At 68.7% G+C, this 22,862-nt stretch overlaps 3 protein-coding genes across 10 annotated transcripts; 2 read left to right on the top strand and 1 right to left on the bottom strand.

The window, feature by feature from the left end:
• Positions 1–1,105: 1,105 nt before the first annotated feature.
• Positions 1,106–8,119, top strand: LZTS2 (leucine zipper tumor suppressor 2). The gene is made up of 6 exons (XM_087764041.1): positions 1,106–1,155; positions 2,924–2,992; positions 4,279–4,746; positions 5,083–5,598; positions 6,126–6,395; positions 6,489–8,119. The coding sequence occupies exons 3-6, from the start codon at positions 4,318–4,320 to the stop codon at positions 7,146–7,148; spliced, it is 1,875 nt and encodes a 624-aa protein (XP_087620167.1). The 5' UTR covers positions 1,106–1,155; positions 2,924–2,992; positions 4,279–4,317; the 3' UTR covers positions 7,149–8,119.
• A 133-nt stretch (positions 8,120–8,252) lies between these two features.
• Positions 8,253–17,565, bottom strand: PDZD7 (PDZ domain containing 7). Of its 3 annotated transcripts, none has more exons than XM_087764039.1 (17): positions 17,510–17,565; positions 14,961–15,368; positions 14,632–14,772; positions 14,050–14,224; positions 13,547–13,723; positions 13,183–13,330; positions 12,888–12,948; positions 12,008–12,433; positions 11,332–11,535; positions 11,092–11,133; positions 10,753–10,910; positions 10,479–10,570; positions 10,240–10,331; positions 10,070–10,141; positions 9,083–9,574; positions 8,651–8,751; positions 8,253–8,498 (listed from the first exon to the last, which is right to left on the bottom strand). In XM_087764039.1, exons 2-17 carry the CDS (start codon positions 15,151–15,153, stop codon positions 8,349–8,351), a joined length of 2,724 nt encoding a protein of 907 aa, XP_087620165.1. In that variant the 5' UTR covers positions 15,154–15,368; positions 17,510–17,565; the 3' UTR covers positions 8,253–8,348. The 3 variants fall into 3 exon arrangements, with proteins under 3 accessions (XP_087620165.1, XP_087620164.1, XP_087620166.1); XM_087764038.1 differs by lacking the exon at positions 17,510–17,565 and adding an exon at positions 16,157–16,275; XM_087764040.1 differs by lacking the exons at positions 11,092–11,133; positions 17,510–17,565 and adding an exon at positions 16,157–16,275.
• Positions 16,535–22,552, top strand: SFXN3 (sideroflexin 3). Of its 6 annotated transcripts, none has more exons than XM_087764047.1 (11): positions 16,535–16,686; positions 18,205–18,371; positions 18,563–18,733; positions 18,847–18,945; positions 19,193–19,268; positions 19,705–19,790; positions 20,205–20,332; positions 20,458–20,507; positions 20,663–20,712; positions 21,169–21,216; positions 21,534–22,552. In XM_087764047.1, the coding sequence occupies exons 2-11, from the start codon at positions 18,208–18,210 to the stop codon at positions 21,628–21,630; spliced, it is 969 nt and encodes a 322-aa protein (XP_087620173.1). In that variant the 5' UTR covers positions 16,535–16,686; positions 18,205–18,207; the 3' UTR covers positions 21,631–22,552. The 6 variants fall into 6 exon arrangements, with proteins under 6 accessions (XP_087620173.1, XP_087620171.1, XP_087620170.1 ...); XM_087764045.1 differs by lacking the exon at positions 16,535–16,686 and adding an exon at positions 17,297–17,412; XM_087764044.1 differs by lacking the exon at positions 16,535–16,686 and adding an exon at positions 17,603–17,692.
• The last annotated feature ends 310 nt before the right edge of the window (positions 22,553–22,862 follow it).

The raw sequence follows: 22,862 nt of genomic DNA, 5'->3' as shown, positions 1-22,862 counted from the left end.
GGGGGGCCCTGTTGGGGGAGGACTGGGGGGATGCGGTGCCAGAGGAGGTTCCCGGCTGCACAGCGCATCCTGCCCTGGCACACGGGTTATTACCAGCCTCCGCGCCGGGCATAGTTTTAACCTGAGCCATAATGAGGGGCCAGGGCGGGCAGGCGGTACACACCCAGCCCCGGGTTTCCGGGGTGCTCCGGCTCTCCAGGGCCGGGAGAGCACCCTTGGGTGCTGTCGGCACAGGTGCGAGCCCCCCCCACCCGGGGCAGGCCGGGGGGATGGCGGAGGGGGGTCCCGGGGAAGTGGAGGTAAGGCAGAGGGATGGCGATGGCGGGGGGAGCCAGGCCACTGGCACAGCTGGGTCGGGGTTTGCAGGGGGGCGTGGGTGGGGGCTGCGGGTGTCCCCCCGAGGGCCCCTCCGGCTCCCCGGCCCCCATCTCTCCCCGGTTTAGCCCGGGGTGGGGGCTGACACCGTGCTGTGGAGTGGAAGTGGGGCAGTGGGAAAGCCTGGCACCCCCATCTCCCACCCATCCCTCCCTGGGGCTGGGATGGGGTGATGGAGCCGAGCCTGGGGGGGGGAACCTGGGTAATGCCAAGCCCCCGTGGGGCGGGTGGGCACCCACGGCTTCCTGGGCTGCGGGTGGGCTGATGTGGGGTTTTTCCGCTCTGTTTCCCCCCAATTTGGGGCTGTCGGAGAGCCAGGGGTGGCAACAGCTGCACCATCCCATGGTGGGAGGGGGGCAGCAGACGGGGCAGACCCCCCCCCAGCCCCCTTGGCGGCGTGCTGGGCTCCCCACACAACTTTGGGGGAGATCACATCCTCGGGGGCCACCTTCACCCGTGGGTCTGGGGCTGCCTTGGGGGATGGGGACCCCCGGGGGGGGATGAAGGGGATGAGCCCCCCTCAGCCCGGGGGTCCCCCGGGACCGACGTGACTGGGGCTGTGCGGGGCGAGGGTGACCCACGGGGGGGGGGGCTCCCACGCACCCCGCAGCCCCCCCGTACCCCCATCCCGCCCGGGGGGGCGTGGCCTCATGGAGGGAGGCGGTGCCCGGCGGGGAGGCGTGGCTGTGAGGGGGCGTGGCTCCGTGTCGGGGGCGTGGCCTGGCGCGGGGCGGGGCGGCGGGGCGCGGCGCGGCGCGGGAGGGCGGCAGCGGGGCCGCGGTGAGTGCGGGGGCCGGGGCCGGGGGGTCCCGCGGGGCCGGGGGGGCTGCGGCGGCGCTGGGGGCGCGCCGAGGCGCGGGGGCCCCGGGGGGGTCTTCGGGGGGGCGGTTTGGGGTCGCTTGGGGGGAGCTGCCGGCTCTTGGGGTGTTGGGGGGGCCGGACCCCCTCGGGGGACGCTTGGGGGGGGGGGGGGTTCCGGGGCGCTCTGTGGGGCAGCGGCGGCCGCTGGGCGCTTTGGGGGTGTTTCAGGGGCACTTTGGGGGTGTCCTGGGGATGCAGAGGCCCAGGGGTGCTATGGGGCACTTTGGGGGGTCGCGGGGCACTTTTGGGGGTGGTTTAGGGGCATTCTGGGGGAGCTGCGGGGCAGTGCAGGCCCGGGGGCCCCCTGGGGCACTTTGGGGATGTTTTGGAGCACTTTAGGGGTGCTTTAGGGGCACTTTAGGGGAGCTGTGGGGCAGCAGAGGCCCAGAGGCTCTGTGGGACGCTTTGGGGGTGCTTTAGGAGTACTTTGGGGGAGCTGTGGGGCAGCAGAAGCCCAGGGGCTCTGTGAGGCCCTTTTAGGGGTGTCGTGGGGCAGTACAGGAGTGTTGTGGGGCAGTACGGGGCCCCGCGGCTCCCTGGGGCACTTTGGGGGTGTCATGGGGGAACTTTTGGGGGTGTTTTAGGGCACTTCGGGGGAGCTGTGGGGCAGCGGGGGCCGAGGGGTGCCATGGGGCACTTAGGGGAGCCATGGGGCCGGGCAGGGTGGAAGCACTGTGGGGCAGGCTGGGCGCTGTGGGGCTCTGTGGGGCAGCAGGGGGTGGGGGGAGTGGGGGGGGGGGGGCGTGGGGCAGACAAGGGAGGCAGCATCACTTGGGGAGCCTTGGGATGGGGGGGGGCTGGAGGGGGGGGGGGGCACAGCTGGACATGTTGGGGTGTCCACCCCACACATGCCGGGTGTGTGGGGAGGGATAAGGGACTGCTTCCCCCTGCCCTGGGGGGGTCCTGAGGTGCCATCGAGGTGTGGGGGTCCCCGGAGGCCCGAAACATGCAGCAGCTCAGGGTCGGGGTCCGGCCGAGCAGAGGACGAGCCTTCCCTTGCCGTTTCGGGGTCGGAACGGTGGGATCTGGCTTTGCTGCGCTCCGGCCGGAGTGGCTGGCGGTGACGCCGCCCCAGTTGCTGACTGGTTTTACTGGGTGGCTGAAGGGAGGTTTCGCAGGGCGCTGGCAGCCAGCCGGGTGGCTGCCCCTGCCTCGGGCAGCGGTGGGACCCTCTCGGCGGGCTGTGGGGGCTTGCGGGAGGGAGAAGATGGAGTCCCTTCCCACTGCCTCCCAGCCCGGCCGCCGAGCGCAGGGCCCCAGCGGTGGCAGCGTCCCCTCCGTGGCTGTCCGGGTCCCCCTGACCCACACGTCCTGGGGGGTTTCGCTGGGGTGGGGTGCTGCGTCTTGCCTGGCTACAGCTAGGGGGGACCAAGGTGTCCCTTTGGGACAGGGGCCTCCATGTCCCTGCCTGGTCCCTGATCCCTGCTCCTGCCCCTCTGGCAGCGTCAGGTCCCCACGGGGGGCCGTTGTCCCCACCACCCCTCCCGGTGCGGCCGCAGCCCTCCCTGGGCGCTGGGAGCGGTGTCCCTGCTGCTGGGCTCCCCTGCCACCCCCTGTGCCACGCTGGCACTGCCTACCCTGGCCCTGCTGGCCGGGGGGCTTGGGCAGGGGGGGCTGTGGGGGGCACAGGGACCCCCCGCTGCCATTTGGCACCCTGACTCCCTCCTCTTTCTCCTTCCCGCTTCAGGGGCCGGCGGAGCCGTGTTCATGGTGCGGGGGCCCGAGCGGACCGGACGGATGGGCAGCAGCTGGAGAGGTGAGCGGAGTGGGAGGGGGTCACCCACCTTCCCACCCGGGGGGGTCATGGGCACGGCGTGAGGTCACGGTGCCTGCGGATGGCACGTGCCGGTGGGGGTGACGGTGGCGGGGGGGGCTGGCTCGCTGGCATCTCTCCCTTGCTGCCCCCCCTGCCGGGTGCTGGCAGGCGGATTGATTTCAGGTGACAGCTCGGCGGGCAAGACCATGCGGGCAGCGGCCCCCCCCTGCCCGCGCCCTGTGCCAGCTGCAGCCATGTGCGAGATGCGATGAGGCAGCGGGGGACGGATCCGGCCCGTCGGCTGCCTCACGTCACGCGGGCGTATGGTGTAGGTTGGGGCAGGGGGAGCTGCAACAGGGCACTGGCAGAGCCCCCCTGGCTGGAGGGGGACGTGTGGGGCAAGAACGAGGGGCACCCATGTGTTGGGGCTAGGAAAGAGCCTGGTGCCTGCATCCTGGACCAGCAGCTGCCCCCGCAGTGGAGAGGGTGGCCGGTGAGGGTCGAGCAGGGGGTGCCTGAGGCAGAGCTCCCTGCCCTGTGCTGCTCTGTGTGGGCTCCAACCCACTTGCTTGGTACCCTGGTAGCAGAGGGGGCTGTGTGGTGCGGCCCCCCCGCCCTGGTGGTGGGTCAGGGGAGAGACCCCCTGCCTGGCCTGCCAGGCGGCGGGGGTTTGGCGAGGAGATGGGCAGGGGCTGGTGGCTTTCTGGGGGACCCTGCGCCCCACTGCAGATGGTTGGGGGTGGGGGGCACCCTTTGTGGGGTCGCTGCAGAGAGGTGGGGGCTGTGGGGTAGGGGAAGTGGCTCTCCCCAGTGTGTGGGGCTGCCTCCCACTCTCCATGGGAGCTGCGCTGGCAGGCGCCATGGGGCAGGCAGCGCTGTGGGGCAGGCAGGCAGGCAAGCTGCCCGGGAGCCGGCTCTCCATGGGCCTCTCGGGATTTGCCTCCAGGCCTGGCACGCTTCCCGTGGAGGGGTCACTCTGGGGCACGCTGGGGGGCAGGACTGCATCGCCCCTGCCCCACAGTGCCACCAGCACCCCACAGCCCCTGGCACCCCCGGGGTGCTGAGCTGGGTTTGGGGGGTGCTGATGCCACCCCCTTAGCTAATCCCGGTTTTATTCTGGTTCATTTGGCATCTCCTACTGCCTGCTTCCCTTCAGGGCAGCCTGTGCCCACAAGACTGGGGAGGGCAGACGGGGTTCAGGGGTGCCCCCGTGCCCACCTGGGGATGCTGGCGGGGCATGGCTGGTGGTGCCCCCTGCTCTGACCCCCTGTCTCCCTTGCCTGCAGGCTGCCTGTGTGCTCCTGCCCGCTGGGGGCCCCCCTGCCATGGCCATCGTGCAGACGCTGCCGGTGCCCCTCGAGGCTGCCGCTGAGGGGGCCGCACAGCTCCGTGCCGCTGCCCACTCGCCCCCCACCACCATGGGCAGCGTCGGCAGCCTCCTGCCCGGTCGGCCCCGCCACGACCGTGCCGGCCAGCCCTGTGATGGGGGGCCCCCCGCCGCCTCCTTCCGCAAGCAGGAGGGGCTGCTCCGGGCCACCCCCGAGGACCCCCCGTCCCCCGAAGAGCCCTGCGCTGCCATGCCTGGTGTCACCCACGCCTATGCCAACGGGGGCTTCTGCGGCGACTGGCTCGATGCCCCCTCTCCCACCAGCCCCTGCAGCGACTCGGATGAACCCCGCGATGACCGAGCACCGAGCGGCCACCTCCGGGGACCACCCCCCAAGCTCGTCCCCGTTTCTGGCAAGCTGGAGGAGGTGAGGGGGGGCGGCAGTGGGGTGGGTGGGTGCTGGGGTCTCAGCTTTGCTCCCTGTGCCATGTTTGGGCCACATGGCCACGTTTTTGGTGTCCCTGGGGATGTGGTGGTCTCTGTGCCCCTGATGTCCCCTCCTTCGTGCTGGGTGTGTGTGTGGGAGCCTACCTGGGCACCCTGTGGAGGGGGGACAGAGTGGGCAGTGACCGGCCCTTGTCTCCTTTTGGGTGTGAAGGCATCGGGGCTGGGGGCACCCCCCTGTCACCACCCCAGGCAGCCCCTCGGGAGGGCAGCAGGTGTCCCCCAGCCCCCACCCCACTCTCCCCTCTTCCCCCGGCAGAACGTGGAGAAGACCCTGATCCGCCCCATGGCCTTCAAGCCTGTGGTGCCCAAGCCCCGGAGCATCCAGCCGGGCGCGCGCCCAGGGCTCTCGGAGAGCCAGGTGAGCCTCACCCACTTGCTGGGTGCTGAGAAGCCTGGCTCCCTGAGCTGCCGCGCCAGCACCCTCTCGGACTCGGGGCGCAACTCCCTCTCCAGCCTGCCCACCTGCAGCACGGGCTGCAGCCAGCACCCTGAGGCAGGCGCCCTGCCGGCCACCCCCCACGGTCCCCCCGACCCCCCGGGGGGCTGCCGCCCCTCCAACTCGGACAGCGGGCGCTCGTCCTCCAGCAAGAGCACGGGCTCGCTGAGCGGCCGGGGCCGGCCCTCCTCGGAGAGCGGCTCCTGCGGGCGCTCGCCGCTGCCCGGGGAGGAGGCCACGCTGGTGCGGGAGCTGGAGGACAAGCTGCGGGAGAGGGAGGCTGAGCTGCGGCTCCTGCGCGACAGCCTGGACGAGAACGAGGTGGCCATCTGCCAGGTATGCCCCTGGCGTCCCCCTGTCCTGTCCCTGTCCCCCTCCCCGGGGCACCTTGTGTGGATGTCCCCCCCGGTTGGGGGGTGGGGGAGCCCCTTTGGGGACCCTTGTATGGGGATACTTTTTTCTGTGGGTCTGGGAATAGGGATTTTCCCCACTCGTGGGTGGTCCTATATAGTCCCTGGGGGACCCTCATTTTCTCTGGGGGGCCAGTTGTACAGACTGGGGTGCCTTGTCTTGGGGTGCCCTCTCTTGGCTGCACCTGGAGCTTCTCCCCGCTAGTGGTGGGGCTGGGGGAGCCCTATAGACTCTGGAGGTGCTGACATGGGGGACCAGCATGCTGAGGGATGGGAAGCACAAGGAGGGGGGGCACCACTACATCGCACCCCTTCTGGACCCCCACCTCTGCTTGAGGGGGGGACATGAAGCCCCCCTCCCCATGGGCAGCGGGTGCCCGTCCTTGGGCGGGCAGCAGTAGTGGGGGGGTTTCTGTGCCGCCCCCTCCAGCGTGCCCGTCCTCCCTGCCGCAGGTGTACGAGGAGAAGCAGCGGCGCTGCGAGCAGGAGCTGGAGGGGCTGCGGCAGCGCTGTGCGGCCCAGGCACGGCAGGCGGCCCAGGCGGCGCAGCGAGGGCAGCAGGTCCTGCAGCTCCAGGTGCTGCAGTTGCAGCAGGAGAAGAAGCAGCTGCAGGAGGACTTCGCCCAGCTGCTGCAGGAGCGGGAGCTGCTGGAACGTCGCTGTGCCTCCTTCCAGCGCGAGCGCACAGAGCTGGCACCCCGGCTGGAGGAGACCAAGTGGGAGGTGAGTCGCCCGACGGCGCTGGGCGAGTTGGGGGGTTCAGGCTCCAGCTGGGGGGGGGTCCCAGCCAGTGCCTGAGCCCCGTCGTCCCCACAGGTGTGCCAGAAGTCGGGGGAGATCTCGCTGCTGAAGCAGCAGCTGAAGGAAGCGCAGGCGGAGCTGGCGCAGCGGGGTGCCGAGCTGCTGGGCCTGCGGGCTCAGCTGCGGGAGGCGCGGGCCCAGCTGCAGGCGGGCGAGCGGCGGGCGCAGGGGCTGCAGGAGGCCGCCCGCATGAAGGCACTGGAGCTGGAGGTCTGCGCCAACGAACTGCAGCGCCGCAAGAGCGAGGCCGACCTCTTCCGCGCCAAAGCCGGCCGGCTTGAGCAGGAGGTGGCGGGGCTGCGGGAAGCCGTCCACGGGCGATGCCCCCCACCCGGCGAGGGATGTCGCCAACCCAGCGAGGAGCCCCGGAGCGGTGCGGGGCTGCGGCAGCAGCTGGAGCAGCTGCGGGCGGAGGTGGCCCTGGAGCGGCGGCGTGGGCAGGAGCAGCGGGACGCCTTCGAGCAGGAGCGTGGCACGTGGCAGGGCGAGAAGGAGCGGGTCATCCGCTACCAGAAGCAGCTGCAGTACAGCTACATCCAGATGTACCGCCGCAACCGGAGGCTCGAGCAGCGGCTCCAGCATCTCCGGCTCCAGGGCGAGGACCCCCTGCCTGAGCCCTGCGACCCCCCTGGACCTGACCCGCCCTTCGAGGAGATCACGGCCACTGAGATCTGAGACACTGCCTGCCCTCTGCCTGCCTTCACCCTGTGCTCGGAGGGTGGAGGGGCCTGCAGCCCCTGGGATTTTGGGAGCCATGGGGCAGCAGGGGATCCCGGCTCTCCCCCCAGCTCTGCAGAGACCGCTGGCACTGGGAGGGGGCAGAGGGGACCGCAGGCACTGCCCCCTCCCCAGTATGGAGTTGTTGGGGTGAGAGTGCGTTGGCACCCGCTGCAGCAGGGGGGTGCCCGTGGGATGCGGGGCCAGGTGGGTACTGAGTCCTGGCCTCAGAGCTGCCCGGAGCTGGTTCCCGCTGATCCTCTTAGCGCCCAGGGGATTAGCTGCACTGGCTTCAGCCAGGGTCACCTTGGGCAGGGGGAGGGCTGTCTTGTCCCCTCCCTCTTGTTCCTGCTGGGCACTGTCACCCAGCCACTTCAAGAGGGGATGGCATATGCCCTGTCCCTGCCAGCCTCCCCCCCAGCCCCCGTGTGTTTGTCAGGGGATTGGTTTCTGTGCCATTTTAAATAACTCTATTTTTATAGGACCTACCAAAACATATCACCCTCTCCCAGCTCACACCCCGCCTGTCTGTTGCCCCCTCACCGCTGCCATGGGGCAGCTTGCCCTCAGTGCCTTTCCCACGCCCTTGCCCCTGGCATCCCTGTTTCCCCCCCAAAAAAATGCCTGGCCCATGCCCCTGTGATGCCCAGCCTGGAAAGGGAGAGGGGTGCGGTGCCAGGGGTGCCAGCTGGGGACACCCCAGGGACATGCCTGGGGTGGGCAGAGGTGGGGGGCCCAGTTGGGCACCAAGGGGAGTCAAACCAAAGGAAAAGCCTGGCTGTGCCCAGCTCTGGCTTGGTCGCCCCCGGCTCCGGGGGGGTGTTTTTGTACTTTATTTTGGTTGTGTCCTGTTCCCAGAGCCTGGCTCACCTGTGTACCACCTGGAAACGCCCATTTAAAAACAAGCCCCTGGCTGTGTTTTTTTTCAAGGCTGCATCCATCTGTCCAGAGCAGGGCTTGGGGCTGCCTGTCCCCCTCCTGCCTTGCCAGCATTGCCTCCCCCTTGGGTCCTGCTGCGGGCAGCTCCTCCATGCCCGTGGGGCGGCTCCGCTTCTCGTGCCCTCTGCCTGTGCTGAGACCGGCCACAGCTTGGTGCAGGGATGAGCTCTCTGGCTCCTCCAGAGCGCGGGACGGCTCCTTGAATTGCGGGGTGCAGCGTCACTCCGGGGGGACTCTGGCCACCCGCACTACCAGCTCCATGGGCTCCTTGGCTTTGTTGCGGTAGGCCTGGCGGATGATGTCCACGGCCCGCTGGTGGGTGACATTCTGCAGGCTCTCCCCATCCACCGACACCAGCTCCTGCCCGGCCTGGCCCCCGCGAGAGAAGGCAGTGGGGTTAAGTACAGCCAATTTTGGGGTGCCAGGGGATTGCTAGCACCCAGCAGCACCACAGGATGGGGATGTCTGGATGCCTGCCCACCCCCTGGGGTGTGCTGGGTCCCCCCAAGGTTCCCCCGTACCTTGAGGATGCCACTGAGGAAGGCGGCTCCCCCGGGGAAGATCTTCTCGATCTTCACCACTGGCTGTGCCCGTGACTCGATGCCGCCGGAGATGCTGATCCCTGCAAGGGAGCCGCCAGACCCTCGCACCCAGGTAGGCTGGGACCCCCACCCGCTCCTGGGCACGGCACCCCCTGCCCTGGGCAGCTGTGCCTCTGTCCTGCCCTGTTTTGGTAGGTCCTACAGGGACAAGGCCACTGGCAGTGGCAGCTCCTCCCCATCTAGTTTTGGAGGAGTAGGTAGGGGCAGTTCCTGGAGTTTTGCCCCCCTACCCCCTAAATGGAGTGCCCCATGCCAAGGGGGTCCCACCCAACCCAGTGATGCTGGTGCCAGAAGGAGGGTCCCTACCCCATCCCCACCCCACCCCCGGGGTCCCACCAGCATGCCACCCACCCAGCGAGTGCTTCAGCTTGGAGAGGGTGACGGTGAGCAACCGGTACTCCTCCTCCTCTTCCTCCCTGCCAGCATGCCCAGGGCCATTGGTGGCTGCCTCAGCCCCTGCCTCACCCCCTGGCCCCCCAAAGAGGGGTGCGAGGGGGGCCCGTGCCTGCCGGGGCTTCCCCAGCACGTCAGCCCCTCCGTCAGGCATCGACCCGGGGGGCTCCTTGTGCCAGGTGGGCCGGGGGCTGCGCGAGCGCCCACGCCCCTCGCCCGGGGGTGGCTCGGCCAGCAGCCAGTTGGGGGGCCGGGGGCTGGCGGCAGGGGGGGGGCAGCTGGTGCAGGCGTAGGCGTCCACTGGCACGTCGGGGAGTGGGGTGTAGGTGCGGGGGTGAAGCCGTCGGGGGCTCGGGGAGGCTCGTGGCCGAGCCGGGCTCGCCTGCAGCCCCCCAGCTTCTGCCAGCTCCGGGGCACCCGCCGGCTTCAGCAGGAACCCACCCCGATAGTCTGCAACAAGAGAGGCTCAGGGATCCCCCTGGGACCCCACAGCCCTGCTCCCTGGGACGTCCACCACCCAGGGTTCCCCCCAGGACCTCAAAGCCCCGCTCCCTGGGACCCCAGCCACCCAGGGACGCCCTTGGCACCAAGGGCTCCAGATCTTCCTTCTCCAGGGACACCCAAGCACCCTGGCTCCCCTCCCTAGGACGTCTGACACCCAGGGACCCCCAGGCACCCCATCTCTCTCCAGGGACTCCAGGTCCTCCTCCCCAAGACCCCTGGCACCCAGGGTCCACAGATCCTGCTACTCCAGGACCTCCCAGCACCCAGGGACACCAGACCCCCTCTCCCCTGGGACTCCCTGCACCCAGGCATCCCACCTCTCTTTTGCCTCCTGCAAATTTCCCCCGTACCCCCTCCACCCTGCACCCCCCCACCCCTTCCTGGTGCCCCCCCAGCACGGTGCAGCCAGGGGCCAGGCAGACCCCGTGGGGTGGCACTCACCAGGCACTGGTGTGATGAGGTGTCTCTTGGGGGGGATGTCATGGTGGGCTGGGCGGAGGGCAGGTGAGCGCACTGTGGGCAGGGAGAGCCACCAGTCACCCCCCCCGGCTGTGCCCACCCCTGCCCACTGGCCCCCCACTGGCCAAGGTCCCTGAGGTGCCAGGCTCTACCTGAGCGGCTCTTCAGGGCATCGAAAGCTTCCAGCTCCAGGGGCATCACCATACTGTCAAACCGGCCCAGGTCCGTGGGGGCCACCACACTCCTGCCAGGGCAAAGGAGGGGGGACAGGTTGTGGCCACCTCCGGGATGGAGTGTGACTGGGGCCAAAGAGCGCATGTGGGGCTCTGGGTCTGTCCCACCCGGCTGGGGGGTATTGGGGTACCCTGGGGTACCCTCTGGCACCACCCACCTCACATCCCGCAGCAGCAGGACCTTCTCGGGCCGGTCCAGGATGGCCAGCAGCGGCTGCACCAAATCCTCCACGCTGCCCTCGTGCAGGTACTGTGGGAGCAGGAGGGGTGTCAGCGGATGGGTGCTCCCTGCCGTGCCTCAGTTTACCTCCCAGAGCTTAACGTGGGCACGTAGCTCCGGTTGCAGTGCCCCCCCAGGATGCAGGAGCTGCTGGTGCTGCCCTGCCCATGCCCTGCCTGCACCCTGCCCGCACCCTGCCCGCAGCACCGTACCCGGGAGCAGTGGCGGAGCACGGCCGTCACCTCGTCGGGGCTGAGGAGGCGTGCGGCAGTGTCCTGGATGTGCGGGAGCCGGGCCTCGGGGTCGCTGCCGTTGGGCTGCAGAGTGGCGATGCCTGTGGGGCCCAGGATGCTGGCACGCCGGCTTTTCTCTGGGGAGGCACAGCAAGGAGGGGTGGCCAGCGGGGCAGGGACCACCTGGGCACCCCACAACCCCCCCACACACCCCACCAGCTTAATCCAAACCAGTCAGACACACAGACGCAGCACGGGGCCAGGCGCATGCAGAGCCTGCCCCGCAACCCCCCCCGGGCACACGGGTACCCCCGTTACCCCGCTTCAGGCTCCGGATGACAAACTTCTGCACAGCGCCTACTGCAAGGGAGATGGGAGAGGGGGTGAGCGCCTCGGGGGGCCAGTGCTATTGCTGCCCATCGCCAAAATTGCATGCCTGGGGCCGCCCTCCCCATGCCCCCCCCATGCCAAGGATGCCACAATGGGGCCGTGGTGCCCACGGAAGGTGGGACCAGTCCCAGGTCAGGTCCCTCTCCACCCTGTCCCCCAGCCCAGTACCTCTGTCCCCATCAGGGCGCCCCGGGGACTTGGCGCGTGCCCGGTGGTCGGAGGCGGGGGGCTCCTGGCTGGGTGGGGCCCAGCTCTGGCTGGTGGCACGGCCGCCCTTGAAGAAGAGGTTGACGAGGGTCTTGGAGCGGTGCAGCCCCGGGGGAGCTCCGCGTGCCCCTTGTACCTCCGGCTTCTCCTTCTTCCGCTTCTCCTCTGGGGAGAGAGGTGGGGGTTAGAGCGGAGGGGCCAGGGGATGGCCCCAAATGGTGCCAAACACCATGCCCCCAAAGGGCTGGGAAGAGGCCTGGGCTGGGAACCTGGGGGGGTGGGGGGGCTACTGGGGGACACTGACTGGAAGAGAGACCTGCTGTGGGGTGCAGGGGGTCTCCAGTGGTATGGGGTTGGGCTTTGGGGTGCCCTGCAAGCCCTGAGGACAGGACTGGGGCTATGCAGGGCTATAGGATGCCCAGGGCTGGTAGCCAGGTGTCCACATGGGGTGGGGGCCAGGGACTTGGCTACAGGATGCCCAGGAGTGGAGGGGCAGGTATCCGTGTGGGTCACGGGCTATAGGCTCCACGTGGGGCAGAGGCTGAGCTATGGGATGCCCAGGGCTGGGGGTGCAGGTTTGGAGGGGGACCCCAGCTAAGGGTGAGTCCCACACACGGGGCCATGCCCCGGTGCCTACCAGCAACAGTGAGGTCGCTCTGGGAGCGCGTGATGGGCTGCCGGGGCCGGCTTAGCGCCAGCAGCAGTGCCGTCTTGGGCGAGTGGGCGAAGGTGTGGCGTGGGTGGGTGCCAGGGGGCTCGCGAGCACCCTGGCCCCGGATGGCTGTGTCCCGCAGCAGCTCGGGGGGCCGCACCGTGCGCCGCGTCTCTGGCAGCCCCTCGGCGGCCGGCTCGGTCTGCATGGCCCGCTCGGCATGCTCCCGCGCCCAGCCCCGCCGTGGCCCGTCCTCTGTGGAGATGGCCACGTCCACGGTGCGGGTGGGGGGCCCCGGAGTGGCCGTCCCCAGCCCGTTCACCGCCCCTGGTGCTGGTCCCGAGGAGTAGGAGGAGACTGAGGAGCTGGTCTCTGAGGCCTGAGACAGTTGCTGCAGCTGCCCGTTGGTCACTGCAAAGGCACAGCAGGGACATGGGGTGACACACGACAGGGCCTCGGAGAGCTCAGCTTCCGCCCCAAGGACAGGTGACATGTGGAGACCCACAAGGTTGTGGGGACCAGGTGGCTGCTGGCCATTGCATAAGGCTCTTCACGTCCCCTACAACGATGGGGACATGTGGGACCCTGCAGGATCACAGGGACCGTGGGGCTGTTGGCCACAGCATGGGGTTCTTCATGTCCCCTAGAGGAATGGGGGACAGGTGGGACCCTGCGAGGCCATGGGGACCATGGGGATGCTGACCGTGGCACGGGGAGCTTCATGCCCCCTCCAAGGCCATGGGACCCCATGGCACAAGGACCTTCTCCCTCCCCACCAGGGCTGGATGCCCCTTGCATGGGGGTCCCAGCCCCACCGTGCCCCAGCCCAGTGTCCCTGCCAGTACCCGTGTGGCACCACCCTTACAGCGACTGAGCCAGCAGTACTCGGCCACCATCTCCTTGTAGGCAGGGAACCGGCCAGTCTCCTAGGCACAGGGGGAGAGGATGTGGGGGTCAGCGTATGGCGGCTGCCCTGGGTGAACCCGATCCGGTGCCAGCCATGAATAATGCATCCCCCCTGCTCCCACCCACCTGAAACCCAACCAGCCGGCGGCCGCGCCAGCCCCATGGGCACCGGGCCGAGCTGGGGCAGCGCCAGCGCAGGGACACACTGACCCCCCCACCTCACCCAGGGGTCCCACGGGGCTGGGTTCAGGTACCTTGATGGTTAGCATGATGTGGGTCTGCCCCTTCAGCACCTCCACTGCCTTGCTATGGCTTATGTCTTCGAACTTGACTCCGTTGGCTGCAAGGACTTGGTCTCCCACCCGAATGCCGTTCTGCTCCGCCAGCCCCCCAGGGTCCACACTAGGGAAGGCAGAGGGGGGGCAGGATGGGGCCAAGCCCTCGTCGGAGCCCTGCTCCTGCCCCACGCCTCCAACTGTGTGGCCCCCGTGCCCCAGCACCCACGGTGGGGTTGCTCACAGTCATGAGGGCGGGAGGCTCAGCCAGGGAGGGGGTGCTGAGCCCCAGTGTGGGCACAGCGGGGATTGGGGTGCCGTGTGCCCCCCAGGGCAGCCATACTTGGAGACGTAGATGCCGAGGCCGAACTCCCTGCCGCCACGGATGTTGAAGCCCAGGCAGTAGTCGTCGGAGGTGGTGTAGAGGTGGACAATGCGCCGCAGCCCGTCCTCGGAGCCGCTCTCCGATGGCGTTGAGCCACTTTTCTCCACCACCAGGCGCCTGTTCACCACGTCCACCCTGGAGCATGGGCACAGTGTTGGGGAGGAGCTTGGGGTTCTGGCTCTCGTCCTCCAGCAGGATGGGGCCATCAGTGTCACCCCGCAGAGGGGTGATGGGGATGGGGGATGTTGAGGATGGGGCTTTCACCCACCCTGCCTGCTCCAGACCTTCCTATCCCATCCTGTGCCCCACCTCGGGCTCTCCCCACTGTTGTCAGAGACCTCCAATGCCCCCCACCCTGGGGGTCCTCCAGCTCTGGGACCCTCCCTGCTCCCCAGCATCCCTCACCATGCCCTCCATGAGGCTGGGCTTTGGGGTGCTGGCATGACGGACACCCTGCTCACCATGCCGTCTTCTCCTTGGAGAACTTGATGCCTGGCACGCGGCCCATCCTCCGGACCACCATGCGGAGACGGTTGTTGCCGGTAAGGACCTTGACGGCGCTGCTCATGGTGATGTTCTCCAGGCTCACGCTGTTCACCTCCGTGATCTTGTCACCAACACACAGCCCGGCCTGCTCTGCGAGGGGCACATGGCTCGGCTGAGCACCTGACCTGGCACCAATGTCCTTGTTTGGTGTTCCCTCCCTAAATGTGTCCCCAGCCTGGTCCGAACCCCATGGGAACAGAGGCGGGGATGCCTGGCAATCGCACCGAGGCCATGGCAGGCATGGGGGGCTTGTCACCTCGCTGTGGCTTGGGGATGGATCTCAGAGCCATCAGCACAGGGCTGCCCACTCCCGTCCACAGCCCTTCTCCATGGGCAGCCTGAAAACCCCATGGCCAGAGGTGGCAGGGAGCGAACGGTGGCTTGCCACCATGAAGGGTGGCATTGCTGCTGTGGCACCGTGTCACTGGGAGCTTCCCGAGAGGGTCTTGCTGGCACGTGCCTGTCCCCACCAGCATCCCTTGCTGCGTCCCACTTACCGGCAGCGCTGCCCTCCTCCACCTTGCTGACAAAGATGCCCAGCCCGTGCTCAGAGCCGCCGCGGACGCTGAAGCCCAGCTTGCCGTCCACGCTCTTCTCCACCGTGATGGCGTTGATGATGTCGCTCTCATTGCTGTTGGCTGTGGGGATGGGGGACAGGATGTGTCACTGGGGCTGGGTGTGAGCCACCGCGGGGGTGGTGTCTCTCTTGCTGTGGATGTCCCCAGCCCCAAGACAACTCTCCCTGCCCCCAGACCCCGGGAACCCAGGTGTCCGGGCCCCCCGGGCCATGCGGGTGGGCAGAGGGCTGGGGGGACGCCCGACGCACCTTCGATGGGGGTGTTGATGAGGATGACGCGGCCCATGGGGGAGGCGGCGCGGCTGCCCCGGGCAGCCCCGTTGAGCAGGCGGCTCTGCTTGCTGAGGAGGCAGCGGGGAGCCAGGCTGGCCTCGCTGCTGGAGCTCTGCGACCGGCTGCCCACCGTCATCCCCGACAGCGCCGTGTCCCAGCCCTGCGCCATGGTGGCACTGGGCACCCCGGCGTCCCGGTGTCCGGCTCGGGGCTGGCCGCGTCCTCACGGGGCCGGGGCTGCCCGCCAGCCCAGGGGGGACATGGCATAGTCCAGCAGCACATGCCCAGGCTCGGGCACCGCTCCGTCTTAGCAGTGCGATGCCGAGCCCAGCTGGCGTGGGTGCTCGGTGCTGGCAGGACGGGTCCCGGGCACAGCGGCACAGCCTGGGGGGACAAGGAACTTCGTGACCCCCTCTCCACCCCTGTCCCCTCCTGTCCTATAGCACCCTGGGGGCCAAACTGCTGCAGGGCTCCTGGCTACCACTATGGGGACGGCAGGCACGGGCTGCCCAGCCCTGGGGCAGAGATGCCGGGGTGCAAAAGGGCTTTGCCTGGCAGCGTAAATCCGGAATAGGGGGTGCAAAGGGGCTTTAGCTGGTAGTGTAAATCCAGAATATGGGGTGCAAAGGGGGTTTAGCTGGTAGTGTAAATCCAGAATATGGGGTGCAAAGGGGCTTTAGTTGGTAGCGTAAATCCAGAAGAGGGGGTGCAAAGGGGCTTTACCTGGCGGTGTAAATCCAGAAAGGCTACGGAGAGGGGACGCGGGGACCTCAGCTTTACGACGGAGAGCAGGACCTGACCCCCCGGCCCCTCCCTGGGGAGGCTTTGCAGCAGGAGCGGGGGAGAGCCCCTCCCCGGAGCCCCTCCGGATTTACACCACCGGGAGCTGCCATGGGGCAAAGGACGGGCCCGCTGCCCCCCGGGGCAGTTCCCGTGGGGATTTTCCAGGCGTGGGTGAAATGCCACCACGCCCCCCCCCCCCCCCGCCCCAGCCTGACCTCAATAAATAAGTGATGGCCCCGGACAGGGGGACACGCCGGTGTCCCCGCCGCCCGCCAGCCCCCCCCGCTGCCCCCCCCGGCCCCAGCCGGCGGTGCCCCCTCCCCGAAGGGGCGCTGGGGACCCCCCTACCGCCGTGTCCCGTCCCCCCCCCCGGCCCGTGCCCTCCTCACCTGTCCCCATGGTGCCACCTGCGACAGAGACACCGGGCAGCGCGGGGGGATGGAGAGGCCGGGGGGGGGGGCAGCACCGCCTCCCGCCCCCCCGCCCGCGGGGATTGGCTGCCCCTGCGGGACCGGAGCGGCCATCGGGTGCGGGAGCTGTCAATCAAGAGCGGCCAGGGCCGGCCTTGCAGCTGGGGCGGGGGGGGGAGCGTTGTGTGTGTGCACCCCCCCCCGGGGAACGGCGTGGTGGGGCTGGGGGGGGCGCGTCCCCACGCGGGGCTGCGTGGGGCGAGGGATGTGGTGCCCCCCCCCCGAGCCCCTCCCTTAGCGCGGAGCGTCCCGGGAGCGCACAGGGGAAACTGAGGCACGGCCGCGGGAGGGGGTGTGGCGTCGTCCCTCGCTCAGGCCGGTGATGCGAGCCGGTGTCCCCCCGTGTCCCCCTCCCCCGGGGGGGCATCGCCTCCGCCCCGGGCTGGCCGTGACCCCCCCCGGCGGGGCCCGGCGCCGCCGGGGCGAACCCGACACCGCGGCGGTTTCAGGTGATGCGGGGCGGCCGGGGGGGCGGCGGGGAGGGCGGCGGGGCGGCGGCGGCGGGGCCCGGGAGCGGGGAGGGCGGGTCCCCCCACTCCCACCCGGGCCGGGGCCGCGCTGCGCCCTGGGGCAGCCCCGCCGGACACCGGGCGGGGGGGGAGCGCCGGGGGGAGGGGCTGGGGGGGCACGGCCGGCGTGGGGACACGCACCCACACGCACACGCACCCCATGCACCCGCACGCCCACGACATGCGTGTTTATACCCCCGCGCGGGCACACGCGTGCAAGCCCGGCCGTGCCCGCCTGCGCGCGCACTCACAGACACCCACGGAGCGCCGCTGCACGCGCAGCGGTGCACACGCGTGCGCGCAGCCCCGCTCGCGCACACGCACACGCACGCGGGCACAGCGGGGCACACCGCCCCTCGCGCAAGCAGCCGCCCGCTTCTGCAGAGGCGCTGGCCCGCGCGCGCCCGCCCGCAGCGGCCGTGCCACGCGTGACCACCACCGCGGCGCGCGCGGGCGCGACCTCGCAAGCACGCGCGCGGCCGGCGCGGGCACCAGCACCCGCGTGAGCCCGCGGGCACACCCGGCTGACGCGGGCTGCCACGCCCAGGAACCCGCGCGCGAACACCCACGTGAAAACACACCCGAGAACCCGCCGCGAGCGGAAGCCGACGTGAACGCACACGCGCGGGCACAGACACGCGCGCAAGGGCCCACGCGCACGCCCACGTGAGCACGCGCGCCCACGCGCGAGTACTCCCGCGCGCGCACCCACGCGCGCAAGCGGGGGTGGGGAAGCAGGCGCCGCGCGCGGCTTGGCACGTACCGCCCCCCCCGCCGCCGTCCCGGTCCCGCGTGGCCCCCGCCGCCCCCCGCGCGGCGCCGCCCGGCTCCCCCCCGCCGCGGGGCCGCGCCCCCCCCCGTGACGAGGCCGGACGTCAGCGTGACGGGAGGGAGCGGGGCGGCGGCGGCGGCGCCGGCCCGGCGGGCGCTGCCCGGGAAGCCGTGAGTGCGTGGGGTGCCCCGGGCCCTTGGCGGGGGAGGGACACGCGTGGGGGTCATGCTCGGCAGCAGAGCCCCGCTTCTGGCGGGGAAGGGCGGGGGTGGGAACGGGGCGGGGCCGTGTTTCGGTGCCTTCCCGGAGCGGGGGGTTCCTCCCGCCCGTGACCTCCCTGGCCCCCCCGTGACTGGCAGCAGCGCTGGCCCCCGGCGGGTCCCCGTCCCCCCACCCGTGACCGCGGTGCCCCGCTGGGGCGGGGGGGGTCCCTATCTCGTCTGGTGTAAGCCGGGTTGGGGGGGTCCCCACTGGCAGATTGCAGGGTGAGGGGGGGTCACCCCCCCCCCCGGGAGCTGCCCCGCCGGCTGGGTGGCCGGGGGGTCCCCACGCAGCTCCCTCGCAAAGGGGCTCCCTGTCCCCCACCCGGGGGGGTGCTCAGAGCTCCAGAGCTGCCCCAGCAGGGAAGGGGGGGTGGGGGGGGACATGGGCACCGCATCCCACTTTTAGCCATGTCCCCCCCCCAGAAGATGCCACCGTCCCTCCCTGCCACCATCAACATCCGGGAGCCCCGCTGGGACCAGAGCACCTTCCAGGGCCGGGCCAAGCACTTCTTCATGGTGACCGACCCCCGGAACCTGCTGCTCTCGGGGGCCACGCTGGAGGAGGCCCGACGGGTGGTGGAGGAGTACAGGTACCGGGGGGGGGGGGTACCCCCAGGGGTGGGAACGGGAGCAGTGCTGGCCCCCCCGGCCAAAGCCAGCCCCCCAGACTGCCTGGCTGGTCCCTAAGGCGTCTCCCAGCGGCCCCACATGGGGTGGGGGACCAAGTAGGGCACGGGTGCTGGCAGAGGGTCTCCCAACGGGTGCTACCCTTACCTGGCAGGGCGGGCACGGTACCCCCAGGGCTGACGGAGGACCAGCTTTGGCGGGCGAAGTACATCTACGACTCGGCTTTCCACCCCGACACGGGTGAGAAGATGCTCCTCGTGGGACGCATGTCCGCCCAGGTCCCCATGAACATGACCATCACCGGTTGCATGTTGACCTTCTACAGGTACCTGTCCCCTCCTCAGCCCTGGGCTGAGGAGGGGACACATGTCCCATCCCCAGCAGTGCACCCATGGGTGGCATCCCCCAGTGCCACCAGCACCCTCCTCTCTCTGGTAGGACCACGCCGGCCGTGCTGTTCTGGCAGTGGGTCAACCAGTCCTTCAACGCCGTCGTCAACTACACCAACCGTAGCGGGGATGCACCCATCACCCCAAGGTAAGAGTCTCTCTGACCAGGTCCTCGAGGCACCCCAAAACTTCTTCAATAGTGGGGGGCTGTGAGATGGGACACTGGGGAGCTGGCAGAGCCAGAGATGGACACCAGTGGGGCTGTCAGGGTTAGTGGTAGAGCTGGGAGAGGAGCCCAGGTGTCCTGATGCTGTCGAAGGGCATGCTGTCCCCTCCTTTGGGGGGGGTGGGATGGGGGGACCCTGGCTTATCAGTGTCACCTCCTGCTCTTGCAGCCAGCTGGGGACAGCCTATGTGAGCGCGACCACGGGGGCAGTTGTCACAGCACTGGGGCTCAAGTCTCTCACCAAGGTAAGGTGACCCATCACTGGCCGGGGCACCTGGACCCTCCCCGTGGGGTCTCCCTGAGCTCTGAGCTGAGCCGGGGATTCACCCCATCACCTGGGGCAGGGGAGAAGATGGAGGAAAGGGGTTTCCTGGGGGCAGCCCCTCTCCCCAGGGATGGCTCCGGAGATGGCCTGTCCCTCCATCCCTGCTCCATCCCCAGCTGGATCTCTCCAGGCTTCTTTCACCCCTCGGCCTCCCTCCAGGGCTGAGGGGGGACATGGGACCCCCCAGACCCCCTGGGCTGTGCAGCTTTCCCTGGCTGGGAGTTGCAGGGGAGGAGGGAACGGTTTGCCTCGGTGGGGCTGGGACTCACCAGGGTCTTAGAGGGGGGCAGTGGCAGATCTGGGGACAGCTCTGCACCCAGACCCTCTGTGTGACGTGCTCCCTGCTTGCCCCCCAGCACTTGCCAGCCATCATCAGCCGGTACGTGCCTTTCGCGGCCGTGGCTGCTGCCAACTGCATCAACATCCCGCTGATGAGGCAGAGGTGAGCCCCTGGGCTGGGACGAGGACCTTGGGCTCGCATTGGGGTTCACCAGGCACTGGTGGGGGACGCAGAGAGCAGTGCCCTGGGCTTGCGGGGGACTTGCTTCCTGGCCCTGCTGGCACCCCTTACCCTGGGGGTTGGTTTGAGGGTACAAACACCTGGTTACATCCCAAGGGGTTATCAGTTAAGCCAGCTGTGAACTCCCCATCCCCATCCAGCCCTGTTGAGGACCCCCCAAGTGTGAATGTGGGTCCAGCTGAGACCCCCCTGACTTATTATGCAGGCAGTGGATGGGGAATACAGGAGGATGCCAGCCTCCCTTGGAGATGTGGCCCTCTGCTGTATCCCTGCCCTGTCCCTTGATCCCCCCCACCCATGTGCCCTGGGGCCCCCTCACCCCCGCTCTCCCTGCAGAGAGCTCAAGCTGGGGATCCCCGTCACGGATGAGAACGGGAACCGCCTGGGCGAGTCCACGGCCGCAGCCCAGAAGGCCATTTTCCAGGTGGTGGTGTCCCGCATCGGCATGGCAGCCCCGGCCATGGGTGAGTGTCCCCTCCTCCACCCATGTCTGGGGGCTGCAGCCTGTCCCTGGCAGCGTGGGACGGGGTCCCATGGCTGGCAGGGGGCTGTGAGCACTGGGAGTTCATCTCCTTCCCCTCTGCCCCAGCCATCCCCCCGGTGATCATGAACGCACTGGAGAAGAGAGCTTTCCTGAAGGTACTGGTGGTTCTGGGACAGGAGGGTGGGCAGGGGGACACCCCCCTAGCTTGTCACAATGCTGGCACCCCTCGGGGCTGGCACCCTGTTGGGGAGCAGACGCCTTCCCGCCCTGTCTGCCCCACTGATCCGTGGCCTCTCCTTGTCCCCGGCAGCGGTACCCGTACCTGAACGCTCCCCTGCAGGTCGGCCTGGTGGGACTCTGGTAAGTCACCCTTCGCTGATGGGGATCGCTGTCCCGGGCGCAGACCGAGCCCGGGTATGGGGAGTGGTGCTGCTGGGGGGTCTGCTTGGCAGGGGAGGCGAGAGCCACGCCAGAGCTCCTTGGGGGGATGCCGGAGCTTGGCCAGGCTGATGCCCCCCAGGCAGATGGGATGGGATATGAGGTCCTGGGGCCGGGAGCTGTTTTGCTCCATCTTGGTGCTTCTCAAGCCTGGTCAGCACTGCTGTTCCCCCACACTGATGGGGGGGACAGGTTTTGCCCCACTTCAGGAGCCAAATGCAGGGTCTGGAGCTTGGAGAGGGCATCTCCTTACTCAGCTCCTGGCTGAGCACCCGGCATGCCTTTGGGCTGCCTCCTTGCTGCTCTGGGGTCAGGCCACGGGTGGGAGCAGGTGATTGACACAGCCCAGCTTCTCCTCTCCATGTCTTTCCCTTGCAGCTTGGTGTTCGCGACCCCGCTGTGCTGTGCGCTCTTCCCGCAGAAAAGGTAAGGACGGGCACCTTGCCTGCATGTGTGGCTCCTGTGGAGCAGGGCATGGGGTGCAGGCGGGGGCTGTGGGGGCTCCTTGTACTCTCTGACTCCCAAGAGATGCTTTTGCTCCTTCAAGCGGACAGAGGCTTGAAACTGCACACACATGTCCCTCTGCACACACAGTAGTGCGGACCCAAAGGTTTGCGCTGGGCCATGGGGACAATGTCCCCATGGGGTGCAGGTGGGGAAGAGGTGGCAGCAGGTGGTTTCCCAGCCCGAGGCCACCGGTGGGTATCCCCCCTCCATCCTCTGTATCCATGTCCCCTTGGTAGCTCGATGGCCGTGAGCCGCCTGGAACCTGAAGTCCAAGCTCGGATCCGGGAGAAAGACCCACGGCTGGAGACCGTCTACTTCAACAAAGGGCTCTGAACAGGCAGCCCGGGACGGCCCAAATGCGTGCTGCAGAGCCGCCGGGCCAGCGCGTTGCTGAGCTTTGCCCCTTGGATCCCTTCGGGGCCACCGCTGCTTTCCCTTGGCCGTCGTGTGTCCGTAGGTCCCAGGCGCTCAGCCCTGCTTCCCGGGATGCCCGCAGCACTGCACTGCGCCGAACCCCATCCCCAGGCCTGGGCTCAGCCCCACTCTGGGGACCTCCTGGCTGGCACTGCCATGCATCTCTCCCATGCCCACCCTGTGTGTAGCTGTGTGGAGCACACGGGGGAGCACGGGCAGTGGCACCAGGGATCTTACGAGCAGGGATGTGGGGTGGGGAAGAAAACGGTGCTCCCCAGCTTTAGGAGGCAGCAGAAAATCGCAGTGATTGAGGGTTGAACCCCTCTATGCCGAGCCTCCGCTCTCATCCCCCATGGTGCCGGGCACCCGCATTCCCCACCGGTTCGGTGGCTGGCCCCTGGGGATGGCAGAGTGGCTCCTGGAGAGGAAAACTTGCCCCCCTAAAAAAACAGGGGTGAATGATTTGAAGTGCACACAGTGGCTCCAACCCAGGGGGGGCTCTCCCAGCCCGGGTGTGTGCTCTCAGCTCACCCTCTGCTCTCCTCTAGGCTGCTCTGTGGATTTAATCTGGCTTTCTGCTCCTTCCATCCCCAGAGCAAATGGCACATTTTAATCCCAGCAGAGTCCCCCTTTATATTCTCATTTAAATGCCATCTCTGTTCAGGGCTGGGCTCCCCCTGAGGAGTCAGTCTACCCCCTCCTGGAGCGCTTGCTTTCAGGTGAACCTTCTCAAATAGCTTTAAGTGCACCATGGTTTCCTCTAGTTATTTTTGATATACATATAATGTACCTATATATACCAAATAATAAAGGCGGGTTGTTTATACAAAACCAAAAGCAAAGAGAAGCATGTTGCTTGCCAATTTGTATACGGTGGAAAGAGACTGCCATCAGGGTGTGGATGGGAGCAGGAGGGACGGGCAGGTCAGCTGCCGGGGTGCCCCTGTGCCCCCCGGGGCTGGGCTCTGCTCCCCGTTTTCCAGCCTGCTGCCTTTGCAGCGGCACCAGCTGGCTCGGTGTGTGGTTAAGCTCATCCAGCTGTCAGGAAGGCTTTTTTTAGCATCGAGGGCTTTGCACCTCGCCACTGCGCAGAGGGCTCTGCTAAGCTGCTGTCCTGGATGCTGCTGGTTTGGAGAGACTGGAGCATGCCC

This window comes from Nipponia nippon, unplaced genomic scaffold (genome assembly GCF_047370975.1).
Source record: "Nipponia nippon isolate SJK-2023a ecotype South Korea unplaced genomic scaffold, ASM4737097v1 scaffold_3, whole genome shotgun sequence".
Taxonomy (NCBI): Eukaryota; Metazoa; Chordata; class Aves; order Pelecaniformes; family Threskiornithidae; genus Nipponia; species Nipponia nippon.
Note: the sequence above shows the minus strand (reverse complement) of the source record. Positions and strands in the feature narration are given on the sequence as shown.

Excerpts from the sequence above, each read along its gene's own strand:
- LZTS2 (XM_087764041.1), top strand. The coding sequence starts at position 4,318 with ATGGCCATCGTGCAGACGCTGCCGGTGCCCCTCGAGGCTGCCGCTGAG. Across the intron at positions 5,599-6,125 it reads ACGAGGTGGCCATCTGCCAG|GTGTACGAGGAGAAGCAGCG; the intron begins GTATGCCCCTGG and ends TCCCTGCCGCAG. Across the intron at positions 6,396-6,488 it reads TGGAGGAGACCAAGTGGGAG|GTGTGCCAGAAGTCGGGGGA; the intron begins GTGAGTCGCCCG and ends TCGTCCCCACAG.
- PDZD7 (XM_087764039.1), bottom strand. The coding sequence starts at position 15,153 with ATGGCGCAGGGCTGGGACACGGCGCTGTCGGGGATGACGGTGGGCAGC. Across the intron at positions 13,331-13,546 it reads CTCGGCATCTACGTCTCCAA|TGTGGACCCTGGGGGGCTGG; the intron begins GTATGGCTGCCC and ends TGCCTTCCCTAG. Across the intron at positions 8,499-8,650 it reads TCCTCAGTGGCATCCTCAAG|GCCGGGCAGGAGCTGGTGTC; the intron begins GTACGGGGGAAC and ends CGCGGGGGCCAG.
- SFXN3 (XM_087764047.1), top strand. The coding sequence starts at position 18,208 with ATGCCACCGTCCCTCCCTGCCACCATCAACATCCGGGAGCCCCGCTGG. Across the intron at positions 20,508-20,662 it reads AGAAGAGAGCTTTCCTGAAG|CGGTACCCGTACCTGAACGC; the intron begins GTACTGGTGGTT and ends TGTCCCCGGCAG. Across the intron at positions 20,713-21,168 it reads GTCGGCCTGGTGGGACTCTG|CTTGGTGTTCGCGACCCCGC; the intron begins GTAAGTCACCCT and ends TTTCCCTTGCAG.